The sequence below is a fragment of the Labeo rohita genome, chromosome 25 (genome assembly GCF_022985175.1).
Source record: "Labeo rohita strain BAU-BD-2019 chromosome 25, IGBB_LRoh.1.0, whole genome shotgun sequence".
Classification (NCBI taxonomy): domain Eukaryota; kingdom Metazoa; phylum Chordata; class Actinopteri; order Cypriniformes; family Cyprinidae; genus Labeo; species Labeo rohita.
This window is the reverse complement of record NC_066893.1, coordinates 13,206,446-13,226,257: the sequence shown is the minus strand read 5'-3', so window position 1 is coordinate 13,226,257 and position 19,812 is coordinate 13,206,446. Positions and strand designations below refer to the sequence as shown.

Below are 19,812 nucleotides of genomic sequence, written 5' to 3'. Positions count from 1 at the left end.
GGATCATGTGGCAATGAAGACTGGAGTAATGATGATGAAAATTTAGCTGGAATAAATTACATTTTAACGTGTATACAAATAGAAAACAGTTATTTTAATTAGTGAAAAAAAAATCAACATTTGTTTTTGCTGTACTTCGGATCAAATAAATGCAGGCTTGGTGAGCAGAAGACACTTTGAAAACATTAAAAAAAAATCTCACTGTTCAAAAACTTTTGACTGGTAGTGTATACAAGAATGACATTTTTTTAAAAGACTTTATTTTTATACTTAAAACATTAACTTGATTTTATATTACCCCTTCTTTTTAGACATTTACCCAAATAATAATATTAAATATAATCTTTTATTGCAAAATTTAATGTACTCTCTCAGGTAACGAGATAATAAAAAATGCATGCATATAATAATTATACAATTAATAAAGGAAATGTATTTTGAAATTATAAAAGCATTTTATTTTAATTTCTAAAATTTAAAATGGAATGTAAAAACACTGTAGTTGGCATCATTAAAATTTGTAAAATTAAAAAAAAATGTATAAACTCAAGTATGTTATGTTATATATCATAACAGTTATGAGGTAGGATTTTCATGTTTCTGAAGGTGTCCACCACTACAGATACAGATCAGTGTGACAAGTGTAGACTCATTCATTTTAAAAATAAATCAGTGTTCTCAAATTCAATGAATTAAAGTACATGTAAAGTCTGCATACACTCCCTTGGTATGCACCCATATTTGACTTTGTGTGTAGTAAAACACCACTAAAAGTACTACTTATATGTACAGCCTGATGTACCATGACTGTAAATGTCTGCTGGCAAGATTTCACTCTCTTTTAGATTGTATTTCAGTCCTCCATCCACACACATGTAGGCTTGGACCACATTTGAGAGTGTGACTTTTCCGGATGGATGGCATCTGCTGTCAGAGACGGATCTATTGGATGAGGAGACAACAAAGATGTCCGTGCAGCAAGGAGACCCATACGCACACAGATGTCTGTATCCAACCCTCGTAAGATCCCAACCATCATTGCTCCAGCAAAACTAGAACAGATAGAAATAGTCCAATGAGACATGCTTTTGTTTTGTATGATGTTAAAACTTTTGTTAACATACCTGTCACCAGCTCCAGACACATTTACAGTTTCTTTAGAGCTCACAGCCAGCGCTGGATAATGAACGGCACATAGTCGTCCCTTCTGCTATAAAACGGCATAATGTTTAACATTTTAATGTTACAAGATCTTTAGATTTACTCAAAGGAGTTGGTCACCCAGAAAAACAAACTAAAAATAATTCTGAAAATATACTCATCCTCAGGCCATCCAAGATGTAGATGAGTTTCTTCATCCAAACAGATTTGGAGAAATTCATCATTGCATCACTTGCTCACCAATGGATCTATTGCAGTGAATGGGTGCCGTCAGAATAAGAGTCCAAAGAGCTGATAAAAACATCACAATAATCCATAAGTAACTCAAATGACTCCAGTGCGTCAAATGACGTCTGGTGAAGTGAAAAGCTGTGTGTTTGTAATAAACAAATCCATCATTAAGACATTTTACATTTAAGCTGTTGCAAAATATAATCCATAATCCGTAATAATGCTTCCTCCAGTAAAACAAAAAATCCAACCTCTGTTGTCCTCTCACATCAAAAATCCATAAACATGTTTGTTTTTTTGCTTGTAAACGGTCTGCATATTTCTCTCCTAATTCAGTTAAAATGATTTTTCACTGGAGAAGGCAATAATATGGATTGAGTTTTGAAGTTAAAAAGGTTTGAAGTTAATGATGAATTTATTTCTTACACACGCTCAGCTTTTCACTTCACAAGATGTCAACTGATGGAATGGAGTTGTGTGGATTATTTGTGAATTACTGTGATGTTTTAACAGCTGAATGGACTCTGACGGCACCCATTCACTTCAGAGGATCCCTTGGTGAGCAAGTGATGCTAAATTTCTCCAAATCTGTTCCCACAACGAAACAAATTCATCTACAAGTTAGTAAATCTTCAGCAAATGTTTATTTTTAGGTGAACTTTTCTTTTAAGATTAATGTAATAAACCCATCATACCTGTTTTTTCTTTTGTGGCTGCAAATTTACAGTTCCAGCATCATGTTCTCCACACACCATCACTCCTAGCGCACCTAAAGTGACCACCACACAACGCAGATGCTCCAACAGGGGGCGGGAGAGAGCCGGTACACAGCTCAGGACATCCTCAAACGATCTAGGCAACTCTAGATCAACATTGTTTTGATTACTATTCAAGTAGCCGTCCCACTTCCTGTCCAGCAGTCAAGTGTTTGATTATTTTAGGTGGTTTTTAACTCTGTTACCTGTAGGAGTGGGCAGACCTAGTGTGTGATTCATGGTGCAGAGCTCAGCCAGGTTGGGGGAGGTGTAAGACAGGGCTTTCCAGCTCTCTGACAGGAAGGGCTTACAGGCCTTATCTGCATCCGTGGGCTCAAACCACACTGCAGCAAAAGAAAAAGACATGCAATATGCACGTAACAACTTACTTCAAACTGTGACCTCGACACTCTGAAGCAAGTATTAGATAAATGAGGTTTACCAGGGACTGCGTGTTTCTTGGCCATACGGCATGCGTAATCGATGGTTGAAACGGGAATGTTGCCATCAAGAACTACAAGAGATGCTGATGCAAGCTGATTCTCAAACTGAGATACCTGAAGATAATAATACACAACTAAAGTTTGTTACTGTAACTTTAAATCCCTTGCAGATTTTCGTACCACAACAGGAAGTTTGTGTGGGAAATGTATTTCGGGAAGTTTGTCTTTTTTAAATACCCAATACAAGGCTCGACATTAATACTTGTCCGCTCGTCCAGGACAAGTGGATTTTGTGAAGAGGCAAGTGAAGGAGAATTTTAGTAATCAAATTAAAACATCAATAACAAACAATAACTATGGTGAGAATGATTCTGATTTTATTACTTTCAGTGTAAACAGTGACTGCGTCAGTTGAGGCTCGTGCAGCCTATATGACTCATGGAAAAATCAAAAATAATAGGCGCAACAGCACACACAAAGAAACATGAACAAACATACTGCAGTAGAAAAAAAGAGATAAATATTGTATATTACATATGATATATGTAAGCAACATCACACAACCAAGCAACAGCACGATTGCAAATGTGACATTGCTTTTATACAACAGTAGTTCAATAAACAAGTAGTTAATATTAACTGACTTACATTTTAGACACATTATTGACCATTTTTGCTAACGAAAATAGTTAAGAAAAGCCACTGCATGAATGAATCAGCATTTTTGAACGAATCAGGAGATTCAATGATTCAGTGAGTCAATTGTAAAGACAGTCTTGCTTTATTTACTGAATAAATTAGCCATTTGAACGAATTGGTTGAATCAGTGACTCGCTCATTAAGACAGCGACTTGCTGCCACCTACTGGTGGTTTAGTTTCATATTTAAAAGTATTGCATTTTTCCAACATTTCAGATTTATATGTTAAAAAAAAAATCAAGCATTAATCTTATAACATTTATGCATTTGTAATTTTACTGTGTAAATGCATTTTAAAAAGTTGAAGTTTGTTGATACTGATTTCACTTGAATGGCAACAACCATACAGAATCTAATTATTCTAACTGAATGTACTGATAAAATGCAAGAATTTGACTTGAATGATGACGCATGCATTTTAGTAATGTTTGGAAAATATTATTGCCCTTCCTAAAGTTAAAAAGTGTCCTAGAAATCAGTTTAGGGCAAATATCACAAATGTGCTGATTAAAGTAAGACCTCATAGAGCAGTGATGAAACTATTGCTTCAGAGTGGATTTTATTATTCTAAAAACAAGAAAAAGAGTATATTTGCCCCAGACAAGTAACTTTTTTGCTTGGACAAGTTAATGACTGATTTACTTGTCAAGGCTTAATGTCGAGCCCTGCAATAGACATGATTTGTCATTTTCTAGTCATTTGCATGTGTTAATGGGGGCGGGGCAATCTCATTCTGTAGTGTCTATCTGATTATCTGATTGGACAAAATGAGTGAGTGCTAGATGAGTCATCATTATTATTTCCACTGTTTACCTCAAAAAAGGCTAAACATTTTACATGTGTTTATCTGCCAAGATTTTTTTCAGCATTTAGATGTGAATTAGCATGTAAATGCTAAACAAACTAACTCAGCTGGACTGAAATCCACTAAGCATCATGGTTACCTTAAACGGATAGTTCACCCAAAACTGAAAATTCTGTCATTAATTACTCACCCTCATGACGTTCCAAACCTGTAAGACCTTTGTTCATCTTTGAAACACAAATTCAGATATTTTTGATGAAATCCTAGAGCTTTCTGACCCTGCATAGACAGCAGCGCAACTGACATGTTCAACAGTGTCTTCTATTTTATCGATATCCTTATTTTCTGGGCCTTGAACGTGTCAGTTGTGTTGCTGTCTATGCAGCTTCCACACGTTTTTTTCCATGGTTTAGACAGCATAAATTAGCAGAAAAAGTATTCAGTAGTACATTAACCATGCAATCCATGCTGTTGTTTACATCCAAGTATGGCCACGCATCCGGGTTACTGACCAAATCCTGACGTAAGTGCAAACTCTCTATATATTTGATTTTTAAAAATCAGCCTTGGTGAGCCTAAGAGACTATTTTAAAAACATTAATATACGTACATACTGCTCTTGTATTTGCTGATGGATGTCCATGTCACCCAATCCCAGGCTCAACTCTCCTGACTCAGTTATGACAGCACAATAGGTTGCAGTCCTTTGGTCCTGTAATCTGGCAACTGCACTTGTATCCTGATGAGTATAAAGCAAAAAACTGTAGCTCCAATGAAATTTTAGCTATTAGAGCAATAAAATTAAGTGTATAACTCACCATATGTTTACAATAGTTTAGCACAGCGTCACTATGAGAGTCTTTGCCGATGGCAGAGATGAAGAGAGGCTTGTGCCCTAATCTGCTTAAACAGTCTACAGGAAATATAAACAGTAATTAAAATAAAGAGGAATTGTATATATTTATTCATAATAATGTGAATGACACATTACATACCAGCAATATTCCTGCCCACGCCTCCAAATGACTGACAAACACTTCCTGGATTTGTCTGACCAAACTTAAAATAAAATATAAATATATGATATTTAATTGTGTAAGTCATAAAAAAGTAACTTAAGCTCCTTTAGCGTATTAGACTTACCACTAATTTCTTAGTTGTTCCTTTAGCGATGAAATCAACGTTTATTCCACCAATAACAATCTGAGGGAAATAAACAGTGTCATTTTAGCATTATTTATATATTACAGTATCTATTTTTAATTAAATTTACATTTTAGTAATGTTTTTACTATGCATTAGTCTTTTCATAAGAGCTTACATGTTTTGTAAAGACCATCTGAGGCATTTAATTTTTATTTATTTACACTATCACTTACAGTTTTGGGGTCTATTTTCTCGTCCTTTGACATTTGGGTCTTACTGTCACCTTTGAAGTTGCCTCCACTTTTGCGTTTTTGTTTAGAAAGTGCACATGCAATCCGACTGCCCACCTTGGCATTATTATGGATGAGTGCTATATCTGAAAATGAATGAACTTCAGGAAAATACCACAAAAGAAGACATAAAAACCAAATTAAACATGACTAGTGAATGTCATTCTAAGTATATAAGAATATAAATGCAATAAGATTTATCATGCAAACTACTGCATCTTAAACGGATACTGGCTTGCAAGGACTTCCCTTTAGTCAGCTCACTGACTCGCTGAAGGATAAAAGGGGTGACGTCTCTTCCTCTGACACCTTTTAAGCTTCAAATATACATAGAAAATGCTCTTTTTAGAAGTGTTTATCATTACATGTGGCTTATGGTATGTCCAAGCACTATTTTGCTCTACCTGGCCTCAGTCACAGCTGTTTGTATAGCGTCTTCTATCTGTTGTCCCGTGGCTGCATGTTCCTCAGGAATGGGAACGGCTAGCAGAAGACCACTTTGCAGCCCTAGAGATAATGTGCTTGCTATTGAGGTAAGACAGAGTTAAAGATCATTTTACAAATAACTAAGCAGGATAAGTTTATGTCAGAGGAACATTATCTATGAGAGCTGTTTCAACTAGCTCCTTCAATTAGGATCACTGCATAACTGCATTCAGTAAATGTGTGATATTGACATTTACTCAGATGTAGGTGCGGTAAAAGCTTAAACACTTAGACTTGCCAATTAGGTCTGCTGCTTCTTGAGGACTAGAGACGTGGTAAGGAGAAGTAAATCCACTTTGCCGAGAGAAGAAAGCCGGGAAGCTCTTTGAATCTCCATATGTGGCTACACACACACCCTGAGTTTCCTGTAAATAAAAGCATTGATCTTTGAATTAGAACTTAAGCATATATATGTGAAATCAAAACTGACCCTGTTTACAAGGGATATTAAAATGTGTGTATCATAATTATGGTATATGGATGTCAGTGGCTACCAGACATTGTTTGATTACTAAAATTCAAAATATCTTCTTTTGTGTTTAATAGAAAGAAAGACAGTCATACAGGTATGAAACAACAGTGATGGATAGTAAATGATGGGTGTGGGTGAGTAAACTCTGACAGATTTTTCATTTTTGGGCAAACTATGTCTTTAAGATTGGGTAGAAATTACATTTAACAGTGTAATTACATTATTAGTGTTTTTAAACTTAAAGGAGTAGCTCACTTCCAGAACAAAAATTTACAGATAATTTCCTCACCCCTTTTTCATCCAAGATGTTCATGTCTTTTTTATTTTAGTCCTAAAGAAACTATGTTTCAGCCACAACCGAGGAAGAAGGGTCTTATTTAAAGCTGCATTTAAACTGCATTTTGGAAGTTCTAACTTGGGGGCACCACTGAAGTCCACTATATGGAGATAATTCCTTCTTTTTTTTCCCTCAAGAAACGAAGAAGACTGAAGAAAGAAAGACATGAACATCTTGGATGACAAGGGGGTGAGTAAATTATCTGTAAATTCTGTTCGCAAAGTGAACTTCTCCTTTAACAATTAGTGTGTGTTAGATGACTGCAAATGTAATCTAAACCTAAAACTCTCACCTCAAAAGTTGTGAGACAACTTTTCGCAACTTTACTGCAATTTCATCCAGTGTCTGTCTTTTGTTTACGTGCAAACTTACAAAATGGTGACTGTATTTAAAGGATTAGTTTACTTCCAGAATAAAAATTTCCTGATAATCTACTCTTAATCTAGTCTAGTTTTATAATCTAGTCTTTTTTTCTTCAGTTGAAAAGAAATTAAGATTTTTGAGGAAAACAGGATTTTTCTCCATATAGTGGACTTCAGTGGGGATCAACAGGTTGAAGGTCCAAATTGCAGTTTCAGTGCAGCTTCAAGGGGAGTAAGGGTCTTACCTAACAAAACAATCTGTCATTTACTAAAAATAAAAATAAAAATGTATATACTTTTTAACCACAAATGCTTGTCCTTTACTAGCTCGACTTCAAATATTACATAGTCATGTTGGAAAGGTCACACGTGACGTAGGCGGAAGAACCGACCTAGTGTTTACAAAGCGAATGTACAAAGAAGTCAGATCCCTTTACAAAAAACAAACAAACAAAAAAAATGTAAAACAACAATGTTGTTTTTGAAATGAAGTACATAATGAGTGAAGCCGTGGATGTGCATCACAGAGATAGTGCAAGACAAGCATTTGTAGTTACAAAATTATATAAATTTGTATTTTTTTTTTAGAAAATGACTGATTGTTTTGCTAGATAAGACCCTTATTCCTCGGCTGGGATCGTGTAGAAGCTCCAATGAAATTGCAATTTGGACCTTCAATCTGTTGATCCCCATTGAAGTCCACTATATGGACAAAAATCCTTGAATGTTTTCCTCAAAAACCTTCATTTTTTTTTGTGACTGAAGAAAGAAAGACATGAACATTTTGGAAGTGTTCATTTTTGGAAGTGAACTAATCCTTTAAGGTCTTACCAAGAACTCAAGAGTGCGACCGATATCTAGGATGGATTTCACCCCAGCAGACACAACAGCAACAGGTGTTCGACCCAATTCAGTGAGGTCTGCGCTCACATCCAGGGCTACAAGAGATAATATATTAGTTATTGAATACAGGCCAGTACACATTTCAGATGGAAACAAGGACAATTTTGAAAATAAACATGCAGTTTTCTCCATCTCTATGTACTCCTCCAATGCCTCCGGTCACAAAGACAGGAATCCCAGCCCTGTGAGCTGCAATCATTGTGCCAGAGACAGTAGTGCCACCTGATAAACCCTGCATTATCAGAAAAACACAGATATTTCACGTCAATATGTACAATCATAGTTACAAATTAAGATTACTTCAGTTTCAGACCTTGCTGATGACATAAGGTAAGTCTCTTCTGGACACTTTTAGTGCCGTTTTGCTTTGTGCCAGGAAGTCCAGTTCATCAGAAGAAAGGCCCACATGAATCCTGCCCTCAAGAATCCCAATGGTTGAAGGGATTGCACCCTCAGCCCTCACAATCGCCTCCACTTCCTTTGCTGTACTGAAATACACAGGAAATGCAGTCGATTGGTAAACCCTGAATCCTTCAGATATGCATCAGTGTACAGATTAAAAGGTCTCCGCATTTAGTCTTTAAAACCTTGTGCAATGAAAAAACAGAATTAGTCTGTACTGGTTTTTAAGATAAAAAGTCACGTGACAACCCTGACTTCAGAAATAGCATGAGGGAAAAGTTCAACGTGATAAGTATTTGACAGCACTGTAAGAGATTTATCATATTTTTCTACCTGAGATTGTGAGGATAAGGCATTCCATGTGTGATAATAGTGCTTTCCAAAGCCACAACTGGTCTGTGATCCGCTAAGGCTTCTTTCACATCAGGATGGATGATAAACAGGCTGTCTGTGGGAGAAATACGGAATAGATGACCCAAACAACACTGTATTCTAACCACTGTACTAAATTTGGTGACCAAAGTTTAGGTCTCAAGTTTGAATCAAATGTTACAGACCAAATTTTTGTTGGCCTGTTTCTCATAACGTGCTATAATATTGCTTCAGAAAATGTGGAATATTGCACACAAGTCTCATGGACTGCTTTCATGGTGCTTTTTGGTCATTTTGGAGCCTGACAGCCAAGGTCCTATTTACTTCAGTTGTATGGAAAGTAAAAGCTTGGATGTTTAGCTAAATATTTTCCAAATTATTGTTCCACAGAAGATCAGAAAACAAGTTTGGAATGACACTGAGAGTAAATAATCATTTTTGGATTAAATTATTCAGTGTATACTGTACAGTGCATAAATTGGGACAAGGCTGCTCTAAATGGAGGTACCTGAATTCCAGAGCTGTGGTTTGTGCTACTTTACCTTTTTTGCAACGTCTGCTGGATGAAGTTGTAATGCAACGTCTAAGAATCGCAGACAGCCTCCACATCTTCAGAACTTGATCTTCAAGTCAGCAAAACTCATTAGAAAACAACGTAAACAAGTAAACTGGAGAGCTTTCACACTTCAAAGGGAACAATTTGTCGTGATCTATTTGTTTGAGACAAGTGACGCGCTGATATAAGCAACTGTAACAATCCTGCACGTTTCGAAAGACGAAACACAGAAATCCACAAAAGGTAAAACCAACATACGGGTCGTGTAAGTAAACAATTCAGGACTTTGTTCAATGAAGACTGACAGAAACGAGGCTGCGTTTGCTCATTAAAACGCTTCTCACGTTTACTCACTTTTAGTAGAGACTCCAGTCACGATTCGTGCGTAAATAAATCCAGCTCTTTATTTTGGATATTAAATTCTCAATTTAAGCGATTTGCTTTTCGGTTGGACTTCACTAGATTGAACTTTGATCCGGTTGGGTCTGTTTGTACTAGCTGAGAATCGCTTTTTCCTCAGAATTTTTGTCAGATAGTGGATATACAAGGGCAGTTTCATGATGTAATGGTTACAACGGTAATATCGGATTTTCAAAATAAATGTAAGATGTTATAATCATACAAAAAGTAAGATTTAAACATTATATGGAATATTGTATCGACAAAACAGTTAAATGATTCATACTTCATGTAGCCTATTTTGTAATTTACATATTGCTTGGTTATAAGTTCAGAAAAACAAATGCAATTTTCGTATCACAACGTCAAATCTTGATATGACTGTTATTCATATGAAAATGTAGCCTGTGTAAATCTGTTTATTTTTTGCCAAATACTAAGTCAGAATTACTAGAACAAAACGTGACTTTATGTATGAAGTATGAATATAGAGTTTTTTACTGTAGGTTTGTCTTATATATTGTGGTTTCAAGCTTGATAGGCCACTTTCATACACTGAATGAAATTGCTGAAATGAGTTCTGTAGATAAATATAAATCTTGCCTATAGATTTGAGAGTAAAGAAAAAGAACCCAATTTATATGATGTGCTAGCCTTTTCATGACTAAATAATCTGATAAAGTTGCCAGCAAATTGAAATTTCTGACATAAACATGTTTGTTTGGTTATATGACTCATATTTTTGATTATATATGATTTATTTATTTTTTACTGTACAAGTATACAAATTATGATTGTGTATAATCAAATTAACTATAGTGAACTTACTGTATAGACCATTTCGTCAGATGTAAACATACTGGTCCCGATACACTTCCTGTTTCATTTTTTTTTTTAAACTTTACACAAACATCACAAAAAAAATACATCCAACAAAACATTTGACTGGATGAAAATGTTACATTAGCACTTTTAAGATGTATTTGTATATGTGAAATAAAAAACAAAAAAACAGGAAGTGCTTCTGGACCAGTGTTGTTTACATATAGCGAAATGGTCTATAGACAAAAACAAACAACAACAACAAAAAAACACTATTTGTATACACACACACTACCAGTCTACTAAAAGATTTTTAATGTTTTTTTTTTTTTTTTTTAATATTCTCTTTTGTTCACCAAGCCTGCATTTATCTGATCCAAAATACAGCAAAATCAGTAATATTGTGAAATATTTTTACTATTTAAAATAACTGATTCAATTTGAATATATTTTAAAATGTAATTTATTCCTGTGATCAAAGCTGCATTTCAGCATCATTACTCCAGTCTTCAGTTCTGAACTTTCATGATCCTTCAGAAATCATTCTAATATGCTGATTTGCTGTTCAGGAAACATTTTATAATGTTATGTGATGATAAAGACATTTATAATGTTACAAAAGATTTCTATTTCAGATAAATGCTGTTCTGAACTTTCTGTTCATCAAAGAAACCGGAAAAAATCTACTCAGCTGTTTTCAACATAATAATAATAATAAATGTTTTTTGAGCAGCAAATCAAAATATTAGAATGATTTCTGAAGGATCGTGTGACTGGAGTAATGATACTAAAAATTCAGAAATCAAAGGAATACATTTAAACAAAATAGAAAACAGAAAAAATAGTAAATATATTTCAAAATTGTACTGTTTTTTCTGTATTTTAGATCAAATAAAGAGAGTTTTTTTAAAAAAAAACATTAAAAAACACTTTTGACTGGTAGTGTACATATAAAAGTAAATCAGGAAATTATAAATTATAACAAATGTAATGATATCAGTCTTAATTCAGACAGATTCACAAAGCTTGTAAGCATAAATCACGTTGTGCCACAGGTTTAGTCGCTTTTAAACCTTTCATGTCAATAGCTGTTAAGGTACTCAGTACTGGACCACTGTAATGCACATCTGTGGTAAGAACTGAAGAATTCTCACTCAGTATTATAGCTGTCTCTGCCATGGAAGACTTTAAAACATTTTCGTCATTATGATACTTAATCCTGTTGACAAAAGTATGAGCTTTCTGCTCTTCAATCAGCTGATAGCATTCAGTGACACAGCTATAGTTAACGTCCATAGGAAACGTTGACTTGAAGATGGTTTCCTCTTCTTCACCATCAGTGTCCAAAAGCTCCATTTCAAACCAATTCGGATTCTTCAGCTGGTAATTTTTAAAAGCTTCAATAGCATCCTGAAGTCCTCGTCCTGATGGACAGTTGAAGTAATCGCTCTCCCTAATGCCTTCGATGCACTTAATCCGTCCCGGCTCATGCTTTTCCATGCCTAGGATTCGGAAGTAAAGTTCTTCAAAGTGCTTCATGAGTTTGTACTTCACCACAACGTTAAAAGGTGCCGGAATGTCATCCTCACTGCACACGTCATCAAAATAAGCCACCATGTACTTGTGGAAAGATGAAGCGTGAACAAAATCCGGTATAATCAGGCTCAGAGCCGGCGTGAGCATATCTCCAATGGATGAACGTTCGTCCTCCTTTAGTCTCACTTTGTGCTCACCGCACATAGCCTTCCATTTGGCATGTACGCCTGGAGAGCACAAGATCAGGACTTTATCTGAGGACTTGGAGATTCGTTCCCGTTGCATATCCAGCCACTGAATTCTGCCGATTGTGCTGACCCAGGCAGAGTCCAAGAGATCCAGAGTGACGTCTGTGCCACATTTAGCCCTCATAAAGGCACATAACTTCAAGATGATTTCTTTGTACAGGGGGTGGTCCAGAGAGTAGATAACGATGACCCTCTTAGGCTCGTGAACGGGATTCCACTCCGGTTTAACCTTTGCACACGTTGAGCTGTCTGAGGAGGGTGCTTCTGTCAAAAGTCATGATTATTATTAGGTCACAAAAGCTTCGAAACCTTCAAAATGTATTGAAATAATAAAGAGTGAGTGAAGGATTCAACAAAACAACTGAAAAGTGCAGAACAATGTAGCCTGTTTTTGACTTTTATTACACTATTGGTGCGATCCAGTCCTCCTGGGCAGTTCGTATTTTTTACGAGGAGAGAAGAAATTTTCATAAAAGCAACTAGATTTTTTAAAAACCTGCTTTTACAAAATGATGAATAAGGATGAAGTCATTAGGGGTTCAAGCGTGTAGCGCTGAAACTCTATTGTAATTGTCAGAATGGCCAAGGATCAGCAATCTCCACGTAAAACTGATCGTGCGTACCAAACCGTAAGTCGCAGAAACTTGAAACTTGGAGGGATGGTAGTACTCACACCATGACCAAAGCATGTCCCAATCAGCCTGACGGGGAGCGCTACAGCGATCAAAAGTATGAAATTGCTCATCAACTCCTACATCGTCAGTCGCAGGCTCAAGTTTCTTATTTTGTTGAAATCAGATTCAATTGTGAGCCTAGCGAAGATTTTTGGGTATTTTGGATTTTTTGAAAAACCTACTTTTGCAAACTAGTCTTAGGTTTTTCGCCCGATTAGAACCAAACCAGTGCAGAAACATTCTCTGGAGAGTAAATATCAAAAAAAGTTGAACTTTTGACTCACTGTCGCAAAGGGACGCCAAAAAAAAGGGCCAGGGCCACTTTTAGTAAAATGCCTATAACCCTATACAATAACTGAACGGAATGAGATATCTTTGCCAAACTCACAATGTGTATGTAAGAGCTGAATCTGAGGTCACATGACAAAAATCATGGAGCTTGGCCACTTGGTGGCGCTATAAGGCGCTATAAACATAAAAATGGCTATAACTATGTAACCATTTGTCCTATCAACATTAAAATCACTGTGCACGGTTTTGATCCAAAGTGCCACAAGTGTCTATAAGTACATTTGCATATCTCAAAAAACACAGTCCCAAAAGTCTGTGAGAAATTTTAAAGAAATTTTGCATTTTTCAAAGACATAAGCGAATGTACATTGCATGTTTTTTCACACATACAATATTCATATCTTATGATAGAACTTCTCATTCCAGACAACTTTACCTCTAGAACCACTGCTGTCAATCAAATCGTTTGTTAAATGATTGAGATGTAAAACTATTCCTAGGTTTTTCGTGCAATCTGGAAAAAAGCACTGCAGTACAATTCTCTGGACTCTCTAGGTCAGGGGTGCTCAACCGTGGTCCTGGAGATCGATTTTCCTGCAGAGTTCAGCTCCAACCCTGACCAAATACACCTGAACCAGCTAATTAGGATCTCAAGGAGCGCTTGCTAATTACAGAAAGATGTGTTTGATTAGGGTTGGAACTAAACTCTGCAGGAAAGTCGATCTCCAGGAACAGGGTTGGGCACCCCTGCTCTAGGTCAATAATTAAAAAAAAAAAAAGTTGAAATTTAAAATTTTGCCTGTCCAAATTTACCCAAAATCCTATAAAGCCTAAAGAATAGCTCAAAACTTCATGAAACCTTTTGAGCATATGCAACAGGTGATTCTAAACAAACAGGCAAAGTTTTAAGGAAATTGGACCACAGCTGGTGCTATAACAGTCATGAATGTTAAAAAACATCACATTTCTATGGCAAATTACCTGTATTTTCCAAAATGCTTTTTTCAGTCATTGATTTAGGTGGTTACAAGCTTGCTAAACAATATGTAATGTCTTTTTCCATATTTGCTTGAATGCTTCAAAACACTTGAACCCCGGTAATCGCTGCTTGCATCTATATTTATTTTTGTTTTCTTTGTGCACAATAAGTATTCTAGCTTCATAACATTACGGTTAAACCACTGATGTCACGTAGACTATTTTAAAAATGTCTTTACTACCTTTCTGGGTTTTGAACATGGTAGTTGCGTTGCTGTCTATGCAGGGTCAGAAAGCTCTTGGATTTCATCAAAAATATTTTTATTTGTGTTAAAGATAAACCAAGGTCCTCTTTTTCATCGCAACTTCAAGTTATGTACTTATTTAAGTAATTGCTTAATTTGCACTGACCTTTATGTGAATCCTTGTTCTTCAAAAATACAATACAGCCAAAAATGCAAACAGCAGCTACCAATGAAGCCAACAACAGCCCCAGGGTCACCAAAATGATAAAAACAACAGGAGCACCTGGAAGAACTGACATTAACATGTTATTAAAGATAATGGTCTATCTACCCAAATAAAATAAACTTCAGTCGCATTCAAAACCAACTACTGTGTATCATAATTAATAAAATACACAGGCAATAAGACATGCATTGTTAATGTGTAGTACATACAGGGACAGATATCAATGTTCCCTCTGTATTCCAGACAGTCATTCATGCTTTGAACAGACAGTGGCTGAATCTGTTGAACAGGGCATCTTTTAGTCATTTAGTGATATGAGACAAATTATTAACAAAATGTCCTCATACAACAACAAATAGATGGTACTGTAACTCACCACTAATTCCAAATTGCAGTGATTTATCTTACATGCTTCCAATGTGAAATTAACCTTCAGAAATGGCTTGTTATCCTTTAAAACATAATTAGTTTAGCATTCATGCTTATAATATTGTGTCCTTTCTATATTCATGCTATATTCAAGTATACATTTATGATGGAACATACAACAGATGGCAGTGTGGAGTCTTTTAGATACTGAACATACCTTTATGACATTGTGAAATGGTTCTGGCTGAAGGTCAGGACTGCAGATGGAGACTTTATATTGGTCAGAGAACTCTTCTGGTTTAAATTCTACAGTTATCATCAAGTCACTGCTTTCTTTATGGTTTTGCACTGACCATTTTACCTCCGTATCCCAGATGCTCTCTAAAATGACAAACAGATTTACCTAACAGGAGTTCGCTTTTTAAGATACTACATTACTTCAGAATTAATTATCCCAGTAGGATTTTTCAGTGTTTAATATCACACTTAAAGCATGCTCAAGAGATAGTTCACCCAAAAATGAAAATTACTCCATGATTTACTCACCGTCAAGCCATCCTGGGTGTATATGACTTTCTTCTTTCAGACAAATATAACTGGAGTGTATTTATGGAGTTTGTTTATGAGAGAGTGGCGTTCCAGCGGATGACATAGGATGTAGAAGAAGAAGAAGTAAGCTCCGGTGAGAATATGCTAGTCTTACAAGAACCAAGTTTTTTTTACAGCAAAGGAGATTTTAAAGTTTTAAATATGGACATCTTTCAAACACATCAATTCATTTCAGAAGGCCTTTATTAACCCCCCAGAGCCACGTGGAGTACTTTTTATGATGGATTTATGCACTTTATTTTGCTTCAAAATCTCAAGAGCCATTCACTGCTACACTGGAACAGCCAGGACATATTTCACTATAACTTTGATCGCATTTGTCTGAAAGAAAAAAGCCATATACACCTAGGATAGCTGGAGGATGAGTAAATCATGGGGTAATTTTCATTTTTGAGTGAACTATCCCTTTAAAGCATTGTCTTGATGGATTAAATGTCTGCTACATATTTAATCATCAATAAGATGATAATCATTAATTCTCACCTGGAACTGTGATGTTGGTTACTGTTGTGTAGCTCCCTTTGTCTGGCTTTGGTAAATTGGTTACAAAAACCTGGTATTTAAAGTTGGGAATGACCACAATTCTGTCCAGAGAAAATGTCCACTAAAAAGATGAAGAAAAGAGACAAAACTGAAACAATGGCATAATACTGCAAATATTATACAGTCAAACCAAAAATTATTCAGACACCAGATGTAATTTTTTATATTCTTTTACTAGTGGGCACAGGACACTATAGTTAATTTATGACATATTATACCCAAAAATTCTTCATACAGTGGACTACCAGTAAAACTGAAAAAAATTTGCGAACAAAAATTTCATTTGACACTTTGACCTTTGCCCTGACCTTGAGTTCTTGCATATTTTATTACCATTTTCTAAACTATAGCGAATAAACTGTGAAAATTTTTGAAGATGTCTGAATAGGTTTTGGTTTGACTGCAATTCATTTTTGACTGTCAAGATTTTTCTGACAAATTTTAATTCTGAGTTCTTGTTCTATTTTATTCCCATTTTCTAAACTGTAGTGAATAAATTGTGATCATGTGAGAAATGTTAAAGGTGTCTGATTAAATTTTGGTTTGACTGTATATATATGTTGTTTAATATGTGAAATTTACTAGCAATTTCTGAGCGAAAACCGTTTCAAAGCACACTTTTGTCAGTGGATATATGATTATATAAGCATTAATACTCTTACCCTGCCCAGGTTTGGGTTACTTGTCCCTGGTAGTTTGTCACGAAAAATGTAACGAACACAAACACTGTGATTTGTGGACATTTCAACCACAAGCACTTCAGTCCCTTTGAGGGTGAATATACTACCTGAGGAAAATAATTTAATTAATTTAGAAAAAAAACAATACTTTAAATAGATAATAATGCTGACCATATGTATAGGTTATGGTAGAGAAGAAAGAACATTTCCTGTCAAAAAGGCAATTTGATTTAAATGACTTGTTTATTTATAAATATTATAGTCTTGTGCGTAGCTATACGTCATCATACATGTCTTACCGTCAGGTAACTGGCTCCATGTAATGTTTAGGAATAGTGCAAACTGTCCACTGTCAATCCTCTTGGCTACTACGTTTGCAGTTACAATAGGAAGCCCTGGGGCATCAATCCTTCGCACCACCCAACCCTCATCTGAGCAGTTACCTAAGACATCAAAGAAATATTTGATAAATGTCTTTAAAAACTTAATATTACTTTCAGTTTAAAGAAGACATCAACTTATACTTGCCTGCTTGAACCCTGCATGCTATTCCCTGTCAGAAAACAACAATGAAAAATTAACTTGTTTTTATATGAGTAACATTAATATTTTATGGATAAAAGGGAGCAAACAGCATCTTTACCTCTTGAGAACATTCCATCGGAGGGAGTTCAAGGAGATGCAGGGGTGAGATTTTCATTATGACGCATGAAAGCAGACAGAAAAGAGAGAGAAAAATCACCCCCATCGTATGTAATGTTTTCTCAGGTACTGCAACAGACATAAACTGCTTTTTGACTGACGGTGGAAGATCATCGAACATCCTCTCATGGCTTTCTTAGATTCTATCTGTATTCAGAGGAAACCAGGAGATCTGATAAAGGGGAGGAGGTGAGCCTGACGTACATGAAGACATAAAACTTTTCTCACAAACATCTTCTTTTTTTAAAGTCAAGTTCTTTTAACTACTGCAATGCATTCATCTAAAAAAAGTGTTCTCAGCCATTTGTCAAACTGTTGCATTTAATACTAAGTTGGACATTAGACTCAAAGTTTCAATAGCAATTTGGTTTTGAGATATAAGATGACCTACTTGTTTCATTGTCCACCAGTGAAACACAGGACTAGATAAATTTAGATTATACTGCACCAGAAAACAATTTTAACAAGCAAAGTTCGACATTTAAACAAATTCCTATATATTGTTTTTTGTTTTTTACTACTCTTTTGAGCTTTCTATTTGCCTAAAACCATATAAGTAAATAAATAAAAATGACCACAGTTTCCACAAAACTATACTCTAAAAAAAAATGTGTTAGCTCAAAAAAAGAGAACAGTTTGCATCTATTTTTTTTTCATTCTGACAGTTTCTAATAAAATTATGTTCAACCAACAAACTACACCGAGTTGTTTACTAAGAAAAATATAGTTGCTCCAACTAATGAATTTATATGACAATTTATATGATCATTTTTTTCAAATCCATAAATCCTTTGTTTAAATCCACAGCTATCATAGCACATGCTGAATGTAACTTATTTAGCACGTAAATTTAATGATCAAGTACCTGTCACTGGCAGTTAGCACAGTCATTGCTAACACAGTCAATGTAGTGTTTACCTTTATGTGGTCTACTCTTCAGCACAATGGTAACCACAATGGTAAAACTTTGACATAACAGAAACTCTTAAATGTCAGACATAACAGAATTAGACACTAGCAGGTCTTTCCCTTCACTAAAACACACACACACACACACACATATATATATATATATATATATGTTGTTTAATATGTGAAATTTACTAGCAATTTCTGAGTGAAAACTGTTTCAAAGCACACTTTTGTCCATGGATATATGATTATATAAGCATTAATACTCTTACCCTGCCCAGGTCTGGGTTACTTGTCCCTGGTAGTTTGTTACGAAAAATGTAACAAACACAAACACTGATTTGTGAACATTTCAACCACAAGCACTTCAGTAACCACAATGGTAAAACTTTGACATAACAGAAACTCTTAAATGTCAGACATAACAGAATTAGACACTAGCAGGTCTTTCCCTTCACTAAAAAACACAAAATAACATTTAATTTCATCATTTACTGTCTTTTTCCAGTCCTATGCAAAGCATGCTGGGAACTAGAAATCCACTACCCAATTTCCAAAGTTAACAAGACAATTTTATGGAAGCCTGTTTCAAGCCACTGAATAAAAAAGGAAAAAAAATTGTGACTTTTTTTTTCGTGAGATAGCATTGGAATGGCATGATATAAACTTGCAGTTGTGAGTTATAAAGTCAGAATTGATAACCTGATTTCATGGCAATTTGTACATATTTTACGAGGTGGCCATTACGTACAATATAACAGAAATCATACAAATGCGTACGAACTCACTCATACGAATTTGTATGATTTCTACTAAATTGTACGCATTTTACGAGTTTCCCAATTCATATGAATTTGTATGAATGACCTACCCCTAAACCTACCTGTCACTGAAGTCTAGAGAAATCATACAGCCCTGGAGGCTGGAACCCGAGGGAGACATGGAAGGCCTCCAGGGCGGGTCAGGGAGCTCAGGGAGCCATGGCAGGGCAGACAGTTCGGGATGCCATGGCAGATCAGGGAGCTTAGGGAGCCATGGTGGAGCAGAGAGTTCAGGAGCCATGGCAGAGCAGGCAGTCCCGGGAGCCATGACGGGTCAGGGAGCTCGGGGGGCCATGGTGGAGCAGACAGTTCAGGAGGCCATGGCGGGTCAGAGAGC

General features: G+C 35.7%; 2 protein-coding genes across 5 annotated transcripts; both read right to left on the bottom strand.

Moving 5' to 3' along the window:
- Window positions 1-359: 359 nt before the first annotated feature.
- zgc:136858 (uncharacterized protein LOC678543 homolog) lies at window positions 360-9,925 on the bottom strand. Of its 4 annotated transcripts, none has more exons than XM_051099418.1 (19): window positions 9,775-9,925; window positions 9,407-9,503; window positions 8,826-8,940; window positions 8,404-8,578; window positions 8,211-8,322; window positions 8,019-8,125; window positions 6,251-6,381; window positions 5,935-6,051; window positions 5,762-5,847; window positions 5,474-5,616; window positions 5,238-5,297; window positions 5,090-5,153; window positions 4,913-5,007; window positions 4,705-4,833; window positions 2,590-2,704; window positions 2,354-2,491; window positions 2,088-2,254; window positions 1,125-1,210; window positions 362-1,052 (listed from the first exon to the last, which is right to left on the bottom strand). In XM_051099418.1, exons 2-19 carry the CDS (start codon window positions 9,471-9,473, stop codon window positions 854-856), a joined length of 2,106 nt encoding a protein of 701 aa, XP_050955375.1. In that variant the 5' UTR covers window positions 9,474-9,503; window positions 9,775-9,925; the 3' UTR covers window positions 362-853. The 4 variants fall into 4 exon arrangements, with proteins under 4 accessions (XP_050955379.1, XP_050955375.1, XP_050955378.1 ...); XM_051099421.1 differs by having other exon boundaries at window positions 9,407-9,487; window positions 9,775-9,914; XM_051099422.1 differs by lacking the exon at window positions 9,775-9,925 and having other exon boundaries at window positions 360-1,052; window positions 1,125-1,207; window positions 9,407-9,758.
- Window positions 9,926-11,245: 1,320 nt separating this feature from the next.
- LOC127156532 (interleukin-17 receptor A) lies at window positions 11,246-17,908 on the bottom strand. Its single transcript, XM_051099423.1, has 10 exons — window positions 17,684-17,908; window positions 17,569-17,593; window positions 17,340-17,483; window positions 17,023-17,147; window positions 16,301-16,421; window positions 15,426-15,589; window positions 15,216-15,290; window positions 15,049-15,118; window positions 14,780-14,905; window positions 11,246-12,689 (listed from the first exon to the last, which is right to left on the bottom strand). Exons 1-10 carry the CDS (start codon window positions 17,861-17,863, stop codon window positions 11,659-11,661), a joined length of 2,061 nt encoding a protein of 686 aa, XP_050955380.1. The 5' UTR covers window positions 17,864-17,908; the 3' UTR covers window positions 11,246-11,658.
- Window positions 17,909-19,812: the final 1,904 nt, after the last annotated feature.